Here is a 24,902-nt window from a genome sequence, read left to right on the forward strand (position 1 = left end):
GTTCCATAGCTCGGATGATGGAGTGTAGGGGTTCTCTCCTGAATCTAGGCACCTTTTAGGAATTGGTTCAGGGGTTTCAGATAGCGGATAGGCCAATGAGGACCATTTGGCCTCTGCACCAGAAAGTAGAATAACCAGTCCCTCACTGAGATATTGGGGCTGGCATAATTACCCCTGCTTACTGCATAGCTTTCTGGATTTGTAAGGCCTTGTTTCTGGATTTGTAAGGCTTTGTTCGGGTCTGAAGAAAAGCCTGTATAGCCAAACATGTGGAGAGGCCATCTGAGCAATGAGAGGGCGTACCCGTGAGAGACTTAAACTCTTACCCAAGCGTCCGTGGTGACTAGACACCAGCACTGGACGAACTGAAAAAGTAGGTATCTCATTCTGGGATCCCCCAGATGAAGGCCTGTCCCATCAGGCTGAAAGTGTATCCTCAGGTTTAGAAGCAGGGCGACTGGAGTTCCAGGTCTGCTTGGTTCCGGGTATGGCGGCCCTCGTGGACGCCGAGAGTCTAGGAAAAGACTGGCCTTTAGGCTTTCCCTGAGGACAAAAGGACTAAACAGATGTAGTCCGTGGCCGTGTAGTGGAAGTAGCTGAAGGCGGAAATGTCGATTGTGATACTGCCAACGTTGCTCCAATCTTGTCAAGGTCAGGGTCAAACAAGATCTCCCCATTATAGGGTAATCCATTTTAAAGCCTATCTTGGAGTCCACCTCTGCCTTCCAGGAGCGCAGCCATAGGGTAAGGTGGACAGATACAGTCGTGGCCGAAACCCTGAAGTTTTGGAGACTGGTATCCAATGTTGTTACTCCAACATATGAAAACTGCATCTTGAATGTGAGCAGCAAGAAACATCTGATCGCCAGAAGTTTTTGAGGGAAAAACTGTCTACAAATGCATCAGTCCATCTCTCAATAGCATTAGCCACATAAGTGATAGCCATGGTTGGCTGAAAGAGAGTATATTGATTTCAGACAAAGCTACCACCTATGTATCCGTACAATCTGTCAGAGCAGGGATGGGAGGAGTAGTAGCGCTCTTAATCAGACGAGTAATATGAGAATCCACCCCAGGGGGTGATCCCTATTACCTGCTATGACCCTCAGGGAATGGGTAACATGAGGCCAAACACTTTTGTGATAGCTCCAATCTGGCGATTGCCAGACCCCCGCCATTTGATCCACCCGCTGGTCAGAGAGGGGGAAAACAGCCGAAGACACTTTAATGTGTTAACTGAGGATGATTTGATTTAGGTGCAGGTTCAACATCCTCTATAACTAGGATGGACTTGACTGCCAGCACCCAAGCAGGGATAACAATACTTGTTTTAGGCTCCCCCTTGTGTTAGACAGCAGTGCTGACTGGGTAGTATCCACAGGGCGTTTATTACGCCATTTTGTGTTTCGTAGAAACGACATCCACCCAGGGTGGCTGTCGTGGTAATCCCTGCAATGGGAATGACAGACTGTTGTGGTACCTGAGGGAATTGCATGTACTGTGAAAAATCCAGGTAGGGAGCGATAGTCTGTGTCACAAGTAAGAGTAAAGCGCAAGAAACTGCGAGATACCCTGAGAGGGAAGGGTAGCATGTTGAAGTAATCCCAAGTGAGTTCCAACAATGGGGTCGCCAGGCGATCCGCAATGGAGGCCAGGATCTTGAGAAACAAATCGCCCAAGGGGGTCCTGAAAGGGACCCGGCACCTGATGGCGCCGGACACATAACCCTTTCTGAGTCAAATCCTCCGTACTCATACCTGCAGCACATGACTTGATGGATAGCAAAAATCAGTGCAGTATCATGCTCTATTTCCTGGTCAGACCTCTCTGACTAACCATCCTCGTGGAAATATCAAGCAGCGCTATACTGGTCCTGACTGACGCCAAGATTAGCTGCAGGGACCCACTGTCAGTGTATCCAACACACAGTTCCACCTAAAATATGGCAACGCGCAGCATGCAACAGTATGTGACAAACCTCACAAATATTGACAAGTATATATACGTGAGGTCTCAGAACCACCCTAAGTACACCTGTATTAGGGCAGATTGTAAAGAAAAGGGATAGACATACACTGACAGGTGAGAGAATAAAGCACAGACAGTCAGCACTAGCATAAGTCACATACAACACATATATATATATATACATACATACATACACACACACACACACACACACACACATTACATATACTATACTGCAAATGTCGCTACATTCAACTGCCCAGATTCAGTGTCTGGGAAGGCTATAGCGCTGTGTACACTGACCCAAATGGTAAGGTACGCAGGGGGACTGGAACTCACTGTCATCCCAGGAGATCTGCTGCACCATATAGGAAAATGGCCGCTGGAGACCTCAGAGGAAGCGTGGCCCATCAAGGAATGCAGCTCAGGGATGCCAAACCACACGCTGGAAAGGCGCGCTGAGCTGAGGGGAGGAGCCGCTGAACAGGGAAGGCTGCCTCCCCTGGCCGGCTATTAACCCCCGGGATGCCGGCTCCCGCTTGCTGCTTAATCCCTGGTGGTCTAGTGGACGCACGGGGTATACCTCCTGAGAGAGGGAGCCCGCCGCCACTGCCAGTGCCTCCGGTCTTTCCCCAGAGACCGTAGGCATGAGACTGCATGTTGTACACGTGGGTCACTGCAAGCGGTGATCCGCGTCTTACCTGCTCCCTGTTGATCCGGCAGCAGTCTAGGGATCCCCCAGAGCCTGGCTACTACAGACTCTGGGGTCCCCCCGCGATCCCCAGATCTGTACTAGCGTTGCGGCGCCAGCGGGGTGTAGGAGTGGCAGCTTGGACGTCCTATGGACAGTCTGACGCAACCGCTCTGATGAGTCTTTAAAGTAAAAAAAAATAAATACTAATAAAAAACTCCCAAAAAAGGCTTAGGGGCTGTTAATCAGCCCCCCTGCGATAACGCTGACCGACTCCGGCCGGGCGCCAACTTAAAACTGAGGTGCCTCTGGCTTGGGGGCGGGAATATAGGGAGAGTGGACCCAGTGCATCCTGGCAGCTGAAAGCTTTAACTGCATGGTGCCCGGATTTGGTTCCCAACCTATACCCCAAGGTCAACCCTGCGGACCCCCTATGGACTCTGAAGAAGAAATAGTAAATAGTCGGATTCTATATGTGTAGGTTTTGATCACCAGGCAATAATCTCTATGGGGGGCAAATAGTTTGAAAGAAGGTCTCTTTCAAACAAGGGTAACCCCATCTCTCTAGCACTCTTCACACACAGTTTTAAGGTATATGCAGATGACGAGCCACACTTGTCCTCCGCAGCGAAGGGGATTAAGAGATCATGTAGAATAAATAATGTTACAATTAACAACATGAATTTATCTGTGAATAAAGTTAATCCTCCACCGCACTGAAGAAGCCAGTACTGATTGCCAAAGAAGTTGGCCTACAATGGGAGGTTTGAGATGTACTAATAGAGCGAGGGTCCCAAACACCATACATATTATAAGCTGTTCAAAATAAACCTATTTGATTGTGCGGTACTGGCCCAAATCACGAAGCAGCTCCTCACTTGCTCTTCTTTATGGGACAGTGTACAGCGTAATCAAGCAGAAAACACTCGACCATCTCGTCCTGTGCGCTACAAGTGGCGGATTCCAGTGTAGCCCGGCACCAGCTCTTCATGTCTTCACAGAAAACTACACAAAACTAGAGGTAAACAAACGCACTTGTGTCACTTGATATTGTTTTTAGACATAATAGTGAAGCATTAAAAATATTTTTGTTGTTCATGAACACCTAGTCCTGTTGGGGGACACCATTAGAAAATAATCTAACAATCATAAAATGCTGGGGAACTAAAAGACTGCCTCAGTAAGGGTACGTAGTCAGAAAGCTGGCGGTCGAAATGCCAACCGCCGGCTTCCCGACTGTGAAATCCCGGCATGGGAATAATGATAGGCGACTAAATCACGACGCCTATCATCAGCCCCATGCCGAAATCCTGACATACTGAACGTAGGTAAACCGTGCGTCGGGACTTGTTAGCCGCAGGGGGTGGTTAGGTTTAGGGACTCCCGGGGGGACTTGGGGATTAGAATGGGGAAGGGGAGGTTTGGTTTAGGCACCCCTGGGGGGGAGGTAAGGGTTAGGCACTGGGGGTGGGCGAGGGGGGGTTAGGGTTAGGCACCCCTAAGGGAAGGTTAGGGTTAGGAGGGGGGTATGATACTTAGCAGGCACAGTCGGGATCTTCATCTGCCGGACTTCCAGCGTCAGTATTTCATCCACCGCCTTATGTCCAGCGGTATGTCATACCGATTCCTCAGTAAGAAGGATAACCGGCATGTACAGTAGAACTGGAAATTCGGGGAACATCACAGCGCTCATTTGTGCCTGGATTGTGAGAAACAGTTGCTACACTTTCTTCAGGAAACCTACTACTGACGAGAACTTTTCCTTGCCTTTGACACTGATGGCTACTATTCCTGTGTCCTGTAGCTAAGTAATACATTATCTAAATTTGCTGGCGTTACTCACATTTGCCGTGATGCAACTTCACAAGTGGCCATATAGACAGATTCCCATCCCCTTATACTCAGATTATAGAATGAAGTCATTATATATCTTTCTCACTTAAAAAGCAATATGCCCCACACTTATTCTACTCAAGTCAGAAGAATGTGAGTTACCGTCCCAAGAGGTAAAGACGCCGGCTTCAGTTCTCCTACATCCCTGTACGTTGTACCATACAGCAGGTTCAGGTCCTCAAACAGCTGGTCATACTCCTTACTGCCATCTACCTTCAGTATCTCACAAAAAAAGCAGCTTGGATCCGTCACCTGCATAAAAACCCATCATCATACACTGAAACTGCACTCTTAGTTTTATCAGAGTAGCATATACAAGTGCATCCAATGGTGACCTTCATACAGGTCTATGTCACTAAGCCAGAAGATGAAAACATGGTATGAAGTCAGATTGTCGACGGTGACAATGTTGCCATTCGTGATGTAGACGTGGCTAAAATGTCAACATCATACATGTTGACACCTGGATAAATAACATGGACAGAATGTCGACATTCACAAAATTGGGCATTACAACGCTAGACTGACCTAAAAACCACATAGTCGACCATGTCGACATTTCATCGGTATCAACAAGCTAAATGTTAACACATTTACTGACGACATAATAACCATGTCGACATTAGGAAATGTTACACAGCACATTGATATGCAAATGTTCAATGTATATAGATCACTAAGTATTTCAGAGCAGTATCGTGTATAGAATTGCGCAATAAGGAACTGTATTCGATGGATAATCATGCTGTGCAACAGAGATCTGCTTGTTGGGTAAAAAAAAATAAAAAGTTCTCTCTAAAAATTGCCCCCTTCTACCTCAGCCATGTAAAACATATCACTCATATCCACAAATGCTACCAACAAAGATGGTGCTTAGATGCTTGACTTATGTCAATGACTAAATGAACATTTAGAGAAAGTAAAATGAAAAAAAAAAACAGACACTATATTAAGAATACAACTCTTACCTTAAGCACTGATAATGCGTACATGACTGTCACATTCACAGATACTGTAATGCAGATATTCTGTATATTATTCTATAAGAGACGAGAAAAATAATGTAAGCCGGATAATAAGTACATAAAAGGAGGTCAGTAGGAAACCTCTGCTGCCATTGCCCTGCCGCTCCAAAGCAATGAATTACCCATCCCCCAATCCCTGTAAAGATGTGGAATTTTAGGTGTGATGGGTTATGAACTCTTAACATATAGAATGGAGATAAACAGGTCTACTGTAGCTAAAACACATATACAGTATATTCCCACATTATTTAAGGACTGGGACCAGCAGATGCAAATCCCAGCAAAATACTCCTCTGCTGGGCAGCACATCTTTGATGTTGGCTGATAAAGGAATACAGCCATACCGGGCGGGAGATTCAAGAAGCCCCCACTCGAGAGAAGGGTCCAGAGGTTTCTTATGTAGGAATGTGGAAGATCTGATAGGCTTCCTGGACTGATCGAAACATACAGCTTCCTGCACGAATTCAAAACGGCAAAATGCACCCTGCCCTTACGGCGGTACTCTGCTGAAACACCCTGCTGGGTGCCGTCCCCACCTGGGGGGAGTCGTCGCCAGTGAATAGATGTCTGTAACTGCTGGGCACGCCCCAAGAGAGATGACAAGGGGGCGTGTCTTAATATGCTCCCTGTTTCATTGCCACGCCTCTTTTGTGCCCTTTTTACGGTCCGGCACCCTGCCACGCGCTGGACCTAGAATGATCACTATAATGCAAAGAACATCGTTTGTTCAACGCATTATTTCGTGGAAGAAAGATTACCACATTTCAAATTAAATAAGCAATTAATTGTCATTGCAGATTCCTTAAGTCTAAAGGCCCCTACGCACTAGACGATAACAAGAGATATGGTAAGAACTTACCTTTGTTATCTCTGTTTCTACGAAGTCCATAGGGTCCACAGGGTGACCTTGGGGTATAGCTGGATCCTGGATCCTCGGGCACCACGGAGTTAAAGCTTTCAGCTGCTCCCAGGATGCACTTGGGTCCAACCTCCCCTATACCCCGCCCCCGAGCCACAGGCACCTCAGTTGGTAAGCAGCCCAGGCCGGAGGAGGAGACGAAACAGAGAGAAGGAAGACTGGAACACACAAGAACCATACTCACAGAAATGGGAGACGGAAAACCGGTGACCAGTCACAGAGCCCATATGAAGCCAGGTGCGTCAGGGCGGGTGCCCTGTGGACCCTATGGACTTCGTAGAAACAGAGATAACAAAGGTAAGTTCTTACCATATCTCTTGTTTTCTACTTCAGGGTCCATAGGGGTCCACAGGGTGACCTTGGGGATGTCCCAAAGCAGTCCAACTAAGGGCGGGGACGCTCCTGTGCTGATAGGAGAACCCGGCGCCCAAAGGATGCATCCTGAGAGGCAAAGGTGTCAAACGCATAGAACCTCAAAAAGGTCTGAATGGAAGACCAGGTGGCCGCCTTACAGAGCTGAACAGCAGAGGCGCCACGGCTAGCAGCCCAAGAAGGGCCCACAGACCGAGTGGAATGAGCCTTAACAGAGGCTGGAACAGGTAAACCCTCCTGCATATAAGCCTCAATAATAACAGAACGAAGCCAACGGTCTAGAGTCTGTTTGTTGGCAGGCCAACCCCTCTTGTGAAAACCAAAGAGGATAAACAAAGAATCCGACTTCCTCACAGAACTAGTCCGGTCCACATAAACCTGGAGTGCACGGACAACGTCTAAGGAAGCCTCCCCAGCCGAAAGATCAGGCGACAGAAAGGCTGGTACAACAATTTCCTGATTAATGTGGAACCTGGAAACCACCTTAGGCAGGAACTCAGGACGAGTGCGAAGCACCGCTCTGTCCTGATGAAAAATCAGAAAAGGGGGACGACAAGAAAGCGCCCCCAAATCTGAAACCCTCCTGACAGAAGCAATCGCCAAGAGGAAAACAGTCTTAAAAGTTAGCCACTTGAGCTCCACTGACTCCAAGGGCTCAAAAGGCGGACCCTGTAAGGCCCGAAGAACCACCGCCAAATCCCACGGGGCCACAGGTGGCACAAAGGGAGGCTGGATTCTCAAAACTCCCTGGAAAAAGGTGTGTACGTCCAGCATAGCAGCGATCCTGCGCTGGAACCACACCAACAGAGCAGACACGTGCACCTTCAGCGAGGAAAGACGTAATCCTAAATCCAAACCCGACTGAAGGAAAGCCAGAATACGCGAAACCCGGAACACCTGGGGATCATAGTTTCTGGCCTCGCACCACTGAAAGAAAGTGTGCCACACTCTGTGATAGATCCTCGCGGAAGCAGGCTTGCGCGCCCTCAGCATGGTGGTAATAACGGAGCTAGAAAAGCCCCGAGACCTCAGGACGGCTGTCTCAAGAGCCACGCCGTCAAAGATAGTCGACCCAGATCCGGGTGAAGACAGGGCCCCTGAGACAACAGGTCCCGCCGTTGAGGTAGGAGGTACGGAGCGTCGATGGACAGGCTCCGCAGATCGGAGTACCACGGCCTTCTGGGCCACGCTGGGGCCACCAGGATCAGTGTGCCTCCGTCCTGTTTGAACTTGCGCAGGACCCGAGGCAGCAGAGATATCGGAGGGAACAAGTAAGCCAGTTTAAACAGCCATTTCACCGACAGCGCGTCTATCAGACTTGCGCCTGCGTCCCTTGTCCTTGACCCGTACACAGGCAGCTTGTGATTGTGACGGGACGCCATCAGGTCCTGCTCTGGCAGCCCCCATTTGTCCACGAGTAGTTGGAATACCTCAGGATGAAGCGACCATTCCCCCGGGATGCACGTCGTAACGGCTGAGGAAGTCTGCCTCCCAATTGAGGACTCCTGGGATGAAAACTGCAGAGAGAGCTGGAAGATAGCGCTCCGCCCAAGCCAGGACGCGGTACACCTCCGACATCGCAGCTCGACTGCGAGTCCCTCCCTGGTGATTGATGTACGCCACCGTGGTGGCGTTGTCTGACTGCACCTGAACGGCCCTTCCGTGAAGAGCGATGCCGGACAACTGCAGGGCTCTGTATACTGCCCGCAGTTCCAGGATGTTGATGGGAAGAAGCGCTTCCTCCGCCGACCAACGACCCTGAAGTGACAAGGAGCCTGTCACCGCCCCCCAACCCCAGAGACTGGCATCTGTCGTGAGCAGAACCCATTCCGGGATCCAAAAGGGGCGCCCCTCTAGGAGATGAGCAGTCTGCAGCCACCAGGCTAGGGACAGACGCACCTCCGAGGACAACACCAGCATCTGAGAGCGGATCCTGTGTGGCAATCCGTTCCATTCCGAAAGAATCAGCCCCTGCAGGGGCCTGGAATGGAACTGGGCAAACTCCACCATGTCGAATGCCGACACCATGGACCCCAAAACTCTCATCGCTGAGTGCACCGACACTCTGCCACTGCTCAGACAACTGTGAATCCGCAGCTGTAAGGAGGAGACCTTCTCTGGAGTCAGAAAAATCCGTTGCTGACGAGAGTCCAGCAGGGCCCCCAAATGAACCATCCGCTGTGATGGGATGAGGGAGGACTTCTTCCAGTTGATCAACCAGCCGTGCGCCTGTAGACAAGCGACCGTCAGGTGGAGATGCTGGATCAGTACCTCCGGGGAGCTTGCCAGCAAGAGGAGGTCGTCTAGATACGGTAGCAACCGTATTCCCTGGCTCCGAAGATAAGCCGCCATGACCGCCATCACCTTGGTAAATACCCTTGGTGCCGTGGAGAGACCAAAGGGTAGAGCCCTGAACTGGTAGTGGTTGTGGAGAATAGCAAACCGCAGAAACCGTTGGTGCGATGTTGCTATAGGCACATGGAGGTAGGCGTCCTGGATATCCAGGGAGACCATATAGTCACCTGGTTCCATCGCCAGAATGATGGAACGCAAAGTTTCCATCCTCAATTTGGGAACCCTGAGAAACCTGTTCAGGGACTTCAAATTGAGGATGGAGCGACGAGAGCCATTGGGTTTCTGCACCAGAAACAGCGTAGAGTAATACCCCATCCCACGTTGAGACTGTGGCACGGGTATAATGACCCCCGCCGTCAGCAAGGCCTCTATGGCTTCCTGAACCTGCAAGGCCTTGGTTTTGTCCTGAGAAGGACTTGTGCAAAAAAACTGGCCAGGCGGCCTGTGCCGAAAAGACAGGGCGTACCCCTGGGAGACCACTTCTCACACCCAGGCATCCGTGGTGGTATTGTGCCAGCACTGGGCGAATTGAAGAAGTCGGCCTCCCACTCTGGGGTCCCCCAGAGGGAGGCCCGTCCCATCACGCAGAAGGCTTATCTTTTTGCTTGGAAGAAGGGCGCCTAGCACTCCAGGCTTGCTTCTTTGGCTTTGAGGCGGTCTTGGGTGCGGACTGCCTCAGGAAGGACTGACCCTTTGCCTTGCCCTGAACCCGAAAGGAACGAAAGGCCGAGCTCCGGACCTTAGCAGGTGTAGTAGCTGAAGGGAGGAAGGCTGACTTGGATTTTGCCAGGGTATCTACTATTTTGTCCAGGTCCGGACCAAATAGTAATTCTCCATTAAAAGGTAAGGCCTCCAAGCCTTTCTTTGAATCCGCGTCTGCTCTCCAAGACCGCAACCACAAGGATCCACGAGCAGACACTGCTGCCGCCGAAACCCTAGAGGTCAACAGGCTAGCATCCAACGATGCTTCTCCAATGTAGGAGGCGGCATCTCTCATCTGTCCTAACAACGCCCTCTGGACGTCCGGAGCTTCATCAGTAAACGTGTCCTCCAAGGCGTTGGCCCACCCCTCAATGGCCTTGGCCACCCAGGAGATGGCCATGGACGGCCGGGCTACAGCCCCTGAGAGAGAATAAATAGACTTTAGACAAGTCTCCACCTTCCTGTCCGTAGGATCCTTCAGCGAGGATATAGACGGCAATGGCAAAGTAGCACTCCTGATGAGGCGTGTTACATGGGAATCGACTGCAGGCGGAGTTTCCCATTTCTTACAATGCGCTTCCGGGAATGGATAATTGGACGCCAAGCGTTTCTGTGGCAGGAAACGCTTACTGGGTGTCTGCCAGGCCACCGCCATGTGATCAGTCAACTGATCAGACAAGGGGAACGCTGCAGAAGTAACCTTAGCTTTTTTAAAACTAGGATACCTCGACTTGGGAGCGGGTGCCTCATCCTCAATCAGAAGAATGGCCCGCACCGCCTTAACCAGAGCCCGCACATTGATGGAAGACTTAGTGTCTACCTCCTGGACTGAGGCATCTGAGGCTGAGTCATCCTGCACCTCACCATCATCCGAGGACCCCTCAGAATCCGAAAGATGCGCAGCCTGCGCCATGACTGTATATACATTGGCAACCCCGCATAGGGACCAACAGGCTGAGACCCCGGGGGAGTCTGCAATAATTGTGGGACACCCGGGGAATGGGGGATGGCAGGCAGGGGCAACGCCCTAGTAGGGGCGGCAGTCGGGACCGACAGACGGTCCGCGATGGACACCAGCACCTGGGAAAACATCGCCCTTGGTGGCTCCTGCGACATGGGAGATTTAGACATACCAGGGAGCGCCTGGCACCGTCCGCACAGGCCGTCCTGTGACAACTCCTCCCTATCCACTCCTGCAGAATAGCGCCTGCAGGAGAACAATACCGGAGCCCCGGAGTGCTCTAATCTCCTCCTCAGACATGACTTAGGAAAAAAACGTGCGCACTCACCAGTGTGCTGAACAACAGCCCACAATATGGTACTGTGTAGCACACAACTGTATGTGACGGACCTCACAAATACGTGATTTATATAGGCGAGGCCTGTAGAAACACCCTTCCCCCGCACACCTGTAGGGCTTGTAGGAGAAGGAAAGGGATAGGTATAGGCTGACAGTAAGTAGAAAAAAAGACACAGACAGGCAGCACTAGCAAAAGTCACATACCATGCAGGAAGATATACTCACTGCACCTTTCCACTACAATCAACCTCCCAGATTCAGTGTCTGGGAGGGCTATCCTTGTCGGGGGAGAGGTACACAGGGGGACCGGTCCGCGTGCTCCCTGAAGATCTGCGCTGCCACTTGAAGAAAATGGCCGCTGGAGACCTCAGAGGAGGAGTGGCCCGAGTAGCTGCAGCTCAGCGACGCCAGACTACGAGCTGAAAGGCGCGCTGAGCTGAGGGGAGGAGCCGCTAGACAGGGAAGGCTTCCTCCCCTGGCTAGCATATTTAACCCCCGGGTTGCCGGCATCCCGCTTGCCGCATAATTTACCCTGGTAGTCTAGTGGTCTGGTGGGGTATGCCTCCGCTGGAGGGGGGGCCCGCCGCAACCGCTAGCGCCCCCGGTCTGTCCCCTAGACCGGGGGCATGGGACTGCATTTACAAGGAACCCGCGCACCGCCGCTAATCAGCGGTGCGCGGCTTACCTTAATCTCCCCGGCGTCTTCCGGCAGCAGTCCCGGGGGAAGCCAGAGTCCGGCTAGTACAGACTCTGGCTTCCCCCGCCGCGATCCCCAGTTCAGTGCTGGCGTCGCGGCGCCAGCAGGGAGAAGGAGCGGCAGCGTGGGCGTCTGTACAGACAGCCCATCGCTGCCGCTCTGGAGAAAAAAACTATATTAAAAAAATTCACCCCCCCCGCAGGGTGACCCGACTCCGGCCGGGCACCATCTTAACTGAGGTGCCTGTGGCTCGGGGGCGGGGTATAGGGGAGGTTGGACCCAAGTGCATCCTGGGAGCAGCTGAAAGCTTTAACTCCGTGGTGCCCGAGGATCCAGGATCCAGCTATACCCCAAGGTCACCCTGTGGACCCCTATGGACCCTGAAGTAGAAATCTTGAGCGATTTGGATGATTCTGGCGCATCAGAACAACAAATCGTTAATATCGTCCAGTGTGTACATTCTATCACGATCCCGATGCACATTCCTGCGTGTCGTTGGTCGCATCTTTAGTACAAGCAGAAAGATCTGTCAATCTCATTAACGATTCCCCTTTTATCGTGCAGTGTGTACATACTACCGAATGCCGAATGATATGTCGTTCAGATCTGCACGATGCGGATGTCACTTGACAGACATTCCCACTCCCCTCCCATACCTGCTTCAGACACAGATGCATGCACAGATCAGTGAAATCCATGCATGCAACTGTGTCAAAAGTTTGTAAAGTGTAAAAAAAACAAACCAACGAGTGGTCCCCCCCCTAAAATCACAACCAGCCCCGGACTTTACAGTTGTCCTAATTGTGAAAATACGGGGGACAAAAGGACAAAGGGGTCCCCTATATTCAGCACAATCAGCACTAGGCTCATCGAGCCGGTCCTGGTTTTGGAAATGCAGGGGACACGAGCAGGGGTCCCCTGTATTTTCCATAACCAGTACCGGACTCTTTCTAGCGGGGGTGTAATGCCACAAGCCAGAGGAACCCTTTCCCTGGGTCCCCCGGCCAAAGCATTACACCTGACCGCTAGTCAACCCAGGCCGGGGATCCCTGGGGAGGTGGAGATCCCCCCAATAAAGAGTCCCCCTCTTCAGGACACCCCAGGGACTGGGCTGATAGCCCGGGGCTATCCCCGGAACTTCCAGGAAGATGGAAAAAAGAGGGGGGAGGGGAAAACCACCGCACAGGTAAAGTTGCTATTAAGAAATGTGAAAAAATAAAAATAAAAACAACCTAGAAAATAGGAAATGCTATCTCCACATGTATCCTCTACTTATTCAGCAAATAAGTATATCAGGGAGTTGTGCTGGTGCTACCCAGAGTAAGCAACAGTTTCAAAAAGAAGGTCTATGTGACCCAAAAAGACTATTGTGGAGCACTCTTATAGCAGCAGGAAGGAAAGGGAATGCGATGTAATTTATAACATAATAATATGAGATATGGTAAGAACTTACCCTTGTTATCTCTATTTCTACGAAGTCCATAGGGTTCCACAGGATACCTTGGGGTATAGGTGTGACGTCAGTCATCGGGCACCAAAGAGTTAAGCTTTCAGCCTCCCAGGATGCACTAGGTCCCCCTCCTATACCCCGCCCCCGAGTCAAGGCATCTCAGTTAGTTACCAAGCCAAAGGCCGGAGGAGGAGAAGGAAGAGAGAGAACAAAGATCTGGACACATACAAGAATCACATTCTCACCAGAGGGAGACGGAAAACCGGTGACCAGAGCAAAGCCCATCTGCAGCACAGGTGCGACAGGGCGGGAGTCCTGTGGAACCCTAAGGACTTCGTAGAAATAGAGATAACAAGGGTAAGTTCTTACCATATCTCATATTTTCTACTTCAGGGTCCATAGGGTATCCACAGGATACCTTGGGGATGTCCCAAAACAGTATCCTTTAAGGGTGGGGACGCTCCTGTGCAGAAAGGAGAATCCGCCGCCCGAAGGAAGCATCCTGAGAGGCGAAGGTGTCAAACCTGTGATACCTCACGAAGGTATGGACAGAGGACCACGTAGCAGCCTTGCAGATCTGGACTGCAGAGGCACCACGTCGAGCTGCCCACGAAGGACCCACAGACCTAGTGGAATGAGCCTTCACAGAAGGAGGAACCGGCAGGCCTTCATGAAGATAAGCTTCAGAAATAGCCATACGGATCCAGGCTGCCAAAGTTTGCTTTGAAGCAGGCCAACCCTTTTTACGGAAGCCATAGAGGACAAACAAAGCGTCCGACTTCCTAAACGAAGAAGTGCGGTCAACATAAGTCCTTAAGGCCCGCACAACATCCAAAGAGGCCTCACCCACGGAAAGACCCGGTGAGTTAAAGGCCGGAACAACTATTTCCTCGTTAACATGAAACTGGGAAACAACTTTGGGAAGAAACTCGGGCCGAGTGCGGAGCACTGCCCTGTTCCCATGAAAAACCAAGAAAGGGGGTCTACAAGAAAGAGCCCCTAACTCAGAAACACGTCTGGCCGAAGCAATAGTCTTAGCTGTTAGCCATTTAAGATCCACTGAGCCCAGTGGTTCAAACGGCGGTCCTTGGAAAGCCCTCAGGACCACAGCCAAATCCAAAGGCGCCACAGGTGGAACAAAGGGCGGCTGAATGCGGACAACACCTTGCATAAAGGTGCGCACATCCGGGATTGTAGCAATCCTACGGTGAAACCAGACAGACAGGGCCGAAACCTGTACCTTCAAAGAAGCAAGGCGAAGCCCATGATCTAGTCCCGCTTGTAGGAAGGCGAGAATCCGAGACAGACGAAACTCCCGCGGTGCATAACCTCTCGGTCGACACCACTGGAAGAACGTATGCCACACGCGATGGTATATCCTCGCGGAAGACGGTTTCCGAGCTCGCAACATGGTACGCACCACAGAGCTGGAAAACCCCCGGGACCTCAGCATGGCCGTCTCAACAGCCACGCCGTCAAAGACAGCCGAGTCAGGTCCGGGTGAAGACAAGGACCCTGAGACAGAAGGTCCGGTCGTAGCGGCAACCGCAGAGGACTGACCACGGATAGACGCTGAAGGTCTGAGAACCAGTGGGAGCTATCAACAGGAGCGTCCCTCCTTCCTGTTTGAATTTCCGGATTACCCGTGGAAGAAGGGAGGCCGGAGGGCACAGGTATGCGAACCGGAACGTCCACCGGACGGACAGAGCATCCACCAGAGACGCCCCTTCGTCTCTTGTGCGAGACCCGTACACCGGCAACTTGTTGTTGTGCCGGGACGCCATGAGGTCGATCTCTGGAAGACCCCACCTGTCCACCAGCAGTTGAAAAACGTCCGGGTGCAGGGACCATTCCCCCGGATGAACGTCCTGGCGACTTAGAAAGTCCGCCTCCCAATTTAGCACTCCCGGAATGAGGACCGCTGATATGGCCGGAAGATTGCGCTCCGCCCAAACCAGGATCCGAGAGACCTCTACGAGAGCCGCCCGACTGCGGGTTCCTCCTTGCCTGTTTATGTAGACCACGGTGGTAGCATTGTCCGACTGGACCTGTACCGGGTGCCTGCTGGAGAGCATTGAAGACCGCACGGATTTCCAAGATATTTATGGGAAGCTCCGCTTCTGTCGGCGTCCACCTGCCCTGGAACAAGTGTGGACCCAAAACCGCTCCTCAGCCCCCAAGACTGGCGTCCGTTGTCAACAGGACCCAATTTGGAACCCAGAACATACGTCCCTTGTTGAGGTGGGTCGTCTGTAACCACCAAGCAAGGGACAGGCGAACTTCCGGGGTGAGCACAATCGTCTGGGACTTCAAGTGGAACGGGCTGCCTCAGTCTCTGGACAGGATCAGGTGTTGCAGAGGTCTGGAGTGAAACTGGGCGTATTCCACCATGTCGAACACCGGCACCATGGAGCCCAGTAACCTCATCGCTGAGTGTAGGGACACCCGGCGGCTGTGCAGACAACTGCGCACCCTTGACTGTAAAGCAGAGATCTTGTCCTCCGTCACGAAGATCCTTTGCTGTCCCGAGTCCAATAAGGCTCCAAGATGCAGAATCCTCCGAGACAGGATTAGAGTGGACTTCTGCCATTTGATTAGCCAGCCGTGCCGTTGCAGCAGTGCAATGGTCAGGTCCAAGTGGCGTAACAGGAGCTCTGGAGATCCTGCCACCAATAACAGGTCATCCAAGTACGGCAACAGGCGGACTCCCTGCAGCCGCAGAGAAGCCGCCATGACCGCCATCACCTTGGTGAAAACCCGTGGTGCTGTCGCCAGGCCAAAAGGTAACGCCCGAAACTGGAAGTGGTCGCTGCGGATTGCAAACCTGAGGAACTGTTGATGGCGCAAAAGAATAGGCACATGCAGGTAAGCGTCCTGTATGTCCAATGACACCATGTAGTCCCCAGGTTCCAGTGCCAGAATGATGGACCGTAGGGTCTCCATCCGAAACTTCGGTACCCGCAAAGACCTGTTGAGTGCTTTGAGGTTGAGAATTGGACGATACGACCCATTGGGTTTCTGTACCAAAAAAAAGATTTGAATAGAAACCCTGGCCCCTCTGGGAGAATGGAACAGGCACTATAACTCCAGCCTGGAGCAGAGTGTGCAATACCTTCCGCAGCTCCGTAGCCTTGTTCCGGTCTGATGGTAGACCCGTGGTGAAGAATCGAGCCGGGGGTCTGTGCCGGAAGGAGAGGGCGTACCCGTGGGAGACCACCTCCAGAACCCAAGTGTCTGTCGTAGTGGTCGACCAACACTGGGCGAACTGCAGCAGGCGGCCTCCCACCCTGGGATCCCCCAAAGGGAGGCCCGGACCGTCAGGCCGCAGGCTTGTCATCTGGCTTGGGGGCCGGAAGTCTGGTACTCCATGTCTGCTTCCGGGGCTTGGCCGATTTCTTAGGGCCAGCCTGTCGAGGAAACGACTGTGGTTTGGGCCTGCCCTGGGCCCTAGATGACCGAAAGGACGATGGTCCAGAACCAGAAGGAGCAGCGGCCGACGGGAGACAAGCCGATTTGGCTGCCGCCAGCGTGGCCACAATCTTATCCAGATCCGGACCGAAGAGAACTTCTCCGGTAAACGGCAACGCCTCCAGACCCTTTTTGGAATCTGCGTCCGCCTTCCAGGATCGCAGCCACAAGGTGCGACGAGCAGCTACCGCTGCTGAAGAAATCCTAGACACCAGAGTACTAATGTCTAGGGCCGCCTCGTTGATGTAGGTGGCCGAATCACGGAGATTTCCAATCAACTCCGCCTGTTCGGCCGGACAGTCGGAATCAAAAGAAGCCTCTAATGAATCCGCCCAGCGCTCCATCGCTCTGGCAACCCAGCAAATGGCCATAGCCGGCCGTGCTGACCCCCCTCAAGGGAATAAGCGGACTTCAGGCAGATCTCCACCTTGCGGTCCGTAGCATCCTTAAGGGAGGACATGGATGGCATCGGCAATGTGGCACTACGGACAAGACAGGTCACGTGAGAATCCACCTGTGGAGGGGATTCCCACTTTGCAAAATAATTATCCGCGAACGGATAAGCCACCGCCAGGCGTCTCTGCGGCTGGTATCTTTTGCCAGTCTGTTTCCACGCCTCCTCTAAATGGTCCACCAACTGACCCGAAAGAGGAAAGACTGTGGCATCGCCCTTCACATCTTTGAAAAAGGCATACTTAGATTTAGGCGCTGGGGGAACTTCGTCCTCAATCACCAAGGCTGTACGGACCGCCCGAATAAGTCCAGGAATATATACTTTGGACTTAGCATCAGCGTCCTTAGCATGGAGAGGTTCCTGATCGTAAGGATCCAGAATCTCCCCATCATCAGACGTCCCCTCGTCATCCTCATAAGGAGCCGACAGAGACGCCACCGACCGTTTATGCGGCCGCATCACAGACTCCCCTTGCAACACATCCGACAAGTGCTGTACAGAAGTCGTCAGGGAGTTAACCCACGCTGGCTCCTGAGAAACCGGGAGCGGGGAAATAGGGAGACTGTGGGGTACCACCAATTGTCGTGGGAAACCCTGCATGGGTGACGACACCACTGACTGCTGGGACAAACCCATCAGTGTAAACGTGGGCTGCGGAGCTAACTGGCCCACTAAGGCTGTAAGCGCTTGAGCGAAACAAGCCCAGGGCGGCTCCTGTACCGGTGCAGTAACCGTAAGAGGCCGCGCCATAGACAAACACTGCCGGCAGAGGCCCTCCGCGCTACCCTCCCCCTCCACTAACGGTACTTTACACGTAGTACACTGTAGCCGGAGGGGAAAATCACTTTCAGACATGATGGCACCACGTATGTGACCCCTCTCATCAATTATATATTTAAGAGGCGAGAGACCACCCTGCAGCACCGCACCGCAAGGGCTTAGCAGAAAAAACAGGGACAGTATAAAGCTGACAGTTTAGAATAAAAGTTACAGGCAGCAGCGCTAGCACAGTCACATACAATGCAGAGAAATAACAATTCCTGCACTAACAGCGCTGATCACTCAACTACACAGACACAGAGCCTGGTAGGACACAGCGCTGCATACACAGACCTGACCACAGCGGAGGAGAGGTATGCGGGGGGACCCAGACCACGATGCTTCCAATGCAGGCTTCCAGAAGCGTTAACCATGCTTCAGAAAAGATGGCCACCGAGGAGCAGAGAGAAGGCTGGCCAGGGGGAGGAGCGCTGACACAGGGCCAGTCAGCACAGTGCAGAGAGGGCTGTGTGCAGCGGGGGAGGCGCCGGCTGTGAGACAGGGAAGGCGCGCTCCCCTGGCATGCATTTAACCCCTGGGACGCCGCAGCGCTACCGCTCTGCTGCGGCCCGCTGTCCCAGGGGGTAGTGGAAGCGCAGGTTGGTCGCCTGGCTTCACGCTGCAGCCAGTCCCCAGGGAGCCCCCTGCCTGGGGACTTAGGACCATGTGATAAGCGGGGACCCCCCGCGGGACCCCGCTGCTTACCTCTGTCCCCCTTGAATCCGGCCATGGTCCGGAACATCTGGGGTCACCGCTAGCTGTGACCCCAGATGTCCACCAGCATCCCCGGATCAGTACCGGCGTTCTGGTACCGGCGGGGTGTAGGGAAGACAGCATGGACGTCAGGACTGACTGTCCATGCTGTTCATCCAGATGTGCAGCCACAGCTGCATGAAGAAAAAGCTTCATGGGCTCTTCTAAGCCCCCCTCTAGCAGGTGCCTCCGACTACGGCCGGGCACCAAACGAAACGGAGATGCCTTGACTCAGGGGCGGGGTATAGGAGGGGGACCTAGTGCATCCTGGGAGGCTGAAAGCTTAACTCTTTGGTGCCCGATGACTGACGTCACACCTATACCCCAAGGTATCCTGTGGATACCCTATGGACCCTGAAGTAGAAATAAGCCATAACCTTTATTATTTCATGAAAGCTGGGTTATAAATGACTTACAAGACTAACACCTTAAACATATGGTTCAACAGATAAATTGGAGGGGTGAAATATGACAAAAAGTTATTACTTGAAACATACATAAAATTACAACAGGTACACATATAAAACAGACAATTATAATAAAATACAACCAGTATCACATCACAATGTTATATCACTATGACAGAAAAAAATGTTACTTTGTATTAATTAATTGAATATCATGTGGTTTAAGCACATACCTAGCACCATGTAATACCATGTAGTAAAGAAGGATGAAAAGTAAAGGTATTAGAGACCAGTAAGGCACTAGGATCCGATTCAGAGCCGCTCGCTAGGATGCGTTCGCTCGTAGCTGGCCGATTGTCGCAATCTGCGCATGCATCGCAGTGCGTGAATCAGTGCGAGGGATCGTGAAGCGATCACTCGTTGCGCATAGACTGCCGAGCACAGTGAGTGACAGGAAAAGCCGTTTGTGGGTGGTAACAGGGGCTGTCTGCTAGAAACGGGGGAGTGGATATGCAAACGCAGACGTGCCTGAGCATCTCAACGCCGTTTCAGAGGCGTGCATAATAGGCAGCGTCATAGTACACGTCACATGGTTGTATTTCACACTGAAGTGCCCGCAGTGCTTGAGGTAGGGTATAGTCAACCTCAAGCGCTGCGTTCGCTTCCGATTGTCCCCGATGTACATACACTTCCTGGAGATGATGTTCAGAAGTGGGCGTCTTCACACGCCAAGACATAGTGGGTGTGCCTTGCCATCACTTAGCTAAATCTGCATATGCTGGGTGCTACTCATCTTACCTACTGCATAGGGTGGGGAGTGAGAGACCAATGTCCCACAGTAACCCTTGGAAAGAACAGTCAATATTGTTTCCCTAATACAGTTGCTCTTGTCTGCTTTCTGTTGTCTTGCCGGTAATAGCATAGGACAACAAATGAGAGGATTACTGGTCTGTGGATTACCGTATAACTATAGTGAATGTATATATAAAAATTAAACTTGAATTCTAATTAGCTTTACACTCCTATCGTTTCCCGCCCACAGTCCAGTAATCCTCTCATTTGTTGTCCTATGCCAGAGGTTCCCAAACTTTTTTGAATCAGGGCGCCCTATAAATCAGCATTGTTTTCACGGCACCACTGAGCCAAAAGTTTGTTATTGAGAAATTCAGAAAAAAATTAATTAAGTAGTACAGTGAAGTACATTGTGCTTTACCTGTCATCCTTCGGTTTGGTTATATAGTGGTGGACAAGTTTGTGCTTTTGCTTGTGCACATATTTACATTACATTGACCATTAAGAATTTGATTTGGTTGATAAAATATTGATCTCTGATGGTTTGATGTCTGAGATACAGGGAGTGGATATACATGATATACTTGTTTCAGATCATGCCCCTGTTACACTGGCTCTTTCTCATCCGCACATGAAACGGGTGGATTATGTTTGGCGATTTCCACATTATCTGGCTCAATCTGATGAGTTTAAAACATACCTTATTCACCACTGGACAAACTACGTGGATGATAATTTGTCCTCTTGGGACGACCCTATTCTTTTTTGGCGGGCCTCAAAGGCTGTAATGAGGGGTCATATTATAAGCTATGTGGCACGCAAGCGTCGAGAGGCTAGGTTGGAATACAGGGCCTAGAGGGATGTGGTAAAGGACACCTTTCAACAATATACTAATGATCCTTCACCTGAAAAAATTAATCAGTACAAACAAGCTAGGCAGATGTTAGAAACCTATCTGCTAACACAGGCAAAACATTCAATAGAATACACTAAAAACAAATATTACTGTTGGGGAACAAGGCAGGCAAACTGTTAGCAAATGTATCTAAACCCTACAGACAACGGCATACAATTACTACACTGACACATCCTACTACAGGAGACATAATTACTGATTCCAAAGAAATTGTTAATCAATTTAAATCTCATTTTGAAGAGATGTTTCGTTCCGCATCTATTGATGGGGCACTTCAGTCCACCCTGCTTACTGATGACGTTTTACCAAAGTTAACAGTGGAGCAGAGGGAGGCGTTAGCGGGTAGCATAACTATGGAAGAAATTAATAAAGCCATAACGTTGTTCCCTGCTGGCAAATCCCCTGGGCCGGATGGCTTTTCTGGCGAATACTACAAACACACATATCCCCAACATTGTTAGAATTATACAAAACAATACATGACAATAACACACCATATAATACCTTTAATGAGGCGCATACAATTCTGCTGCCAAAGCCGGACAAAGACCCAAATTTGATGTCATCTTATAGGCCTATTAGTCTCCTGAATGTTGATTTTAAGCTTTTGGCTAAGATCATGGCGTTAAGACTCCAAACAATCTTACCTCACATAGTGACAGAACATCAAACAGGGTTCGTGCACGGGCGAAATGCAGTAAAGGCTATAAGGACGGCAATTGCAGCAGTAGTGGCGTCGGCGGGAACGTCGGGAGTTGAGAATATGTTATTAAGTTTGGATATTCAGAGAGCCTTTGATATGATCTTGTGGCCATACTTGTTTGAGGTGCTGGAGAGAAGAGCCTTTGGAACAAATTTTGTTGAGCTGATACGGTATTTTTATTTTAATCCGTCAACATCATTGTTAGTCAATGGCATAGTAGGTCCCCGTTTTTACCTGGAAAGGGGCACCCGTCAGGGTTGTCCTCTTTCACCGTTGTTATTTAATTTGGCATTAGATCCTCTTCTTAGAACTCTTCAGACTTGGTGAGAACTAAAGGGTATCTCTGTGGGCAGACAAGAATTAAAAATCTCTGCGTTCACGGATGATATTCTTCTTTATATAGGTAATCCTGAACAATCTTTGCCCCTTCTATTACATAAATTAGAACATTTTGGTCAAATATCTGGTCTATACATAAATATGACTAAGTCAATAGCTATGTCTTTTAAAAATTCTGCTAGACCTCCTAGGTGGGCTTCTCAATATCCCCTACAATGGTCTAAACAATACATACCATATCTAGGAATATTATTACCACACAATATCTATGATCTCTATAGACTGAATATCACAAGAGCGATAAATAGATTGAGTCCGGATATTAGGGGGTGGGAGCGTCTTCCTTTATCACTTTTGGGATGAGCTAATTTATTAAAGATGGTGGCTATCCCCCTTTTAATATATCCTTTGCAGTCTCTCCCTGTTCTCTTAACAAAAGCTGACACACTTAAAATAGGCTGCTAGGTCAATTTATTTGGAAGGGTGGCAGAGCTAGAATAGCCTTCCGGAAACTATGCCAACCTAGAAGTAACGGGGGAATACATTTTCCAGATATAACTGTATATAATCAGGCGGCACTTTTGAGACATTTACGTGATTGGTTGCATCAGTCCTCCATATATACAAATGTACAAGTGGAACAAAGCTTCCTATTAGAAAGTGATCTAATAAGTTTTCTTCATCAACATGAACAAGAGATATCTGAAATATATAAATCAAATCCATTACTATGGACAACTCGAAAGATGTGGCACATTTTACGACATAAGGCTGGATTAAATGCTTACTACACTCTTCACCTTCCACTAATTCGTAATCCTAGTTTCCTTGACGTCATGGCTGCTCACCCTTTCACACTATGGCGTCTGGCGGGTATAATCAATTTGAAATCGCTGGTTTCAGTTGAAGGAAAACGTATTCTCACATACACGGAAGTCTCAAATAATTTCCCAATGATAAACCCTTATCCATTGGCATTTTTGCAAGTGCGTTCCTATCTTACACACGTTCTACAATATTTTGCCAATAAGGATTGGGATAATACGTTGGACACATTTCTGTCGTATCAGGTACCACACCGTAGAGCTATCTCAATCCATTATAATTTTATAAGAGATATAATTGATCATGCCACAATTTCCAGAGGTGTGGCTAAATGGCTAACTTATTTCCCAAATTTGACGATTCCAAGGCTAGAAAAGGCATTGGAGTTCTCTAGAAGAACTTTGCAAGGCAGTATGTATACTGAACTCTTTATAAATGTTTATCATAATGTCTATCTTTCCCCCATTAGACGGTTCAAAATGGGTTCATCTAATAATCATTTATGTCCACGATGCCAACAGGAGGAAGCGGACAATTTTCATTGTCTATGGGTGTGCCCAATAGTTAAAAAATTTTGGCATCAGATAAGAAGATATACAGAAAATTTTTTATAAACTATGTTCCATTTACTCCTGAGTGGGCGATATTAGGGGTTTTCGATCCAGACCAGCGTATGACCTTAGATAGTAATGGTCCCTATTCATGACAAAATTGTATTTTATTTTTAAAATGGATTGGGTAGAGACTTTGACACAAAAAGAAAAAAAGGTGGAATGTTTCTTTTCACTATGGGAAATATACATAGACACACTCCCAGTTACTATAAGGAAACAAATACACCACAGTTTGAGGAATACCACATGGTATCTCACAAGACTGGCGGTAGGTGATCCTCCTATTAATATCATTTAGAAAGATTTGGTTTGCTTTCTCTCCGGCTCAATAATTTTGTAATGGTTTATCAAAATAGAAATATAAATGTAAAGGATAAAGACTTGTTTATAAATTTGAAAGTTGTACTTCACAAAATGATCAATGTGATTTTATGTTGGATGTTGTAATACATATTGTCTCAATAAAAATTTATTGAAAAAAAAAAAAAAAAGGAATTTGATTTGGTGCTGGACCACCAATTTGAGGCACCCCTGCAAGCGTCCCAAGGTACCTCAAGCAGGCCATACACATGCGATTATTTACCCGATTTTGAAGAATCGTGTAAAATATGGCCAAATCGTGAAGTTCTACTCCTGATCACGATGCCGATGAGCGCCCCTGCTCGTCGCACCTCGCATCTTGAGATCTGGCGTGCTGTAGGCCAGATTTGCTAATCTGGGACACAATTTGAACCAAATCGTGAGGTGTTTTTTTTGCTCACGATTCATCGTACTTTGGGAAATTTGACTGACAGGACCAATCGCCATCTTCTGCAGCATCGTGACTACAAGGAGGAAGCACGAGAGAGCCTGCACAGTGAAGTGTGGATTCACAGCAGTTTGATGAGTATTGGTACTGTATTTACTGCAACCCCACTGCTCACCAATGTGTGCCAGCCACTTCTAAAATGCATGACCTAGCCACCGCTCACCGGAATGAGGCGGGCGGTGGCTGGGCCATGCATTAACCTCCCACTGCTCACCAATGTGTGCCACCCACCTACCCACCAATGTGTTTAGAAATGCATGACCCAGCCACCGCCCACCGGAATGAGGCGGGGGGTGGCTGGGCCATGCATTAACCTCCCACTGCTCACCAATGTGTGCCACCCACCAACCCACCAATGTCATGTGACACCTATAAAATAACTTCACAATAAAAAATCAGTCAAAAATTTTATAATTTGATCTAAAAAATTTTAGTTTAACAACAAATATTAAAACATTACAACATCAATACATTAATAAAATTTGTTTTTGTTGCTGTGATCAGTAGCGGCTCCAGGCACGGGCAAGCAGGTCCGTCGCCCGGAGCGCTACTGTTTCCGGAGGGTGCAGGCAACCCCCACCTCCCTCCCAGCGCTATAGGACATATTTAAGCTCACGGGGAGGAAGCGGAGG

The 24,902-nt window shown here is 49.8% G+C and overlaps 1 protein-coding gene across 1 annotated transcript in view; it reads right to left on the reverse strand.

Moving 5' to 3' along the window:
• The window catches only part of TDRD12 (tudor domain containing 12), a 206,771-nt gene that overhangs the window by 162,389 nt on the left and 19,480 nt on the right, over positions 1-24,902 (reverse strand). Inside the window, exons 2-4 of the mRNA XM_088459847.1 lie at positions 5,521-5,592; positions 4,655-4,804; positions 3,538-3,674 (exon numbers count right to left, since the gene is read on the reverse strand). Of these exons, the coding sequence (XP_088315973.1) occupies positions 3,538-3,674; positions 4,655-4,804; positions 5,521-5,544 (311 nt within the window). The 5' untranslated portion in view covers positions 5,545-5,592. The remainder of the gene's footprint in view (positions 1-3,537; positions 3,675-4,654; positions 4,805-5,520; positions 5,593-24,902) is intronic.

This window comes from Taudactylus pleione, unplaced genomic scaffold (genome assembly GCF_031769625.1).
Source record: "Taudactylus pleione unplaced genomic scaffold, aTauple2 ptg000946l, whole genome shotgun sequence".
Classification (NCBI taxonomy): Eukaryota; Metazoa; Chordata; class Amphibia; order Anura; family Myobatrachidae; genus Taudactylus; species Taudactylus pleione.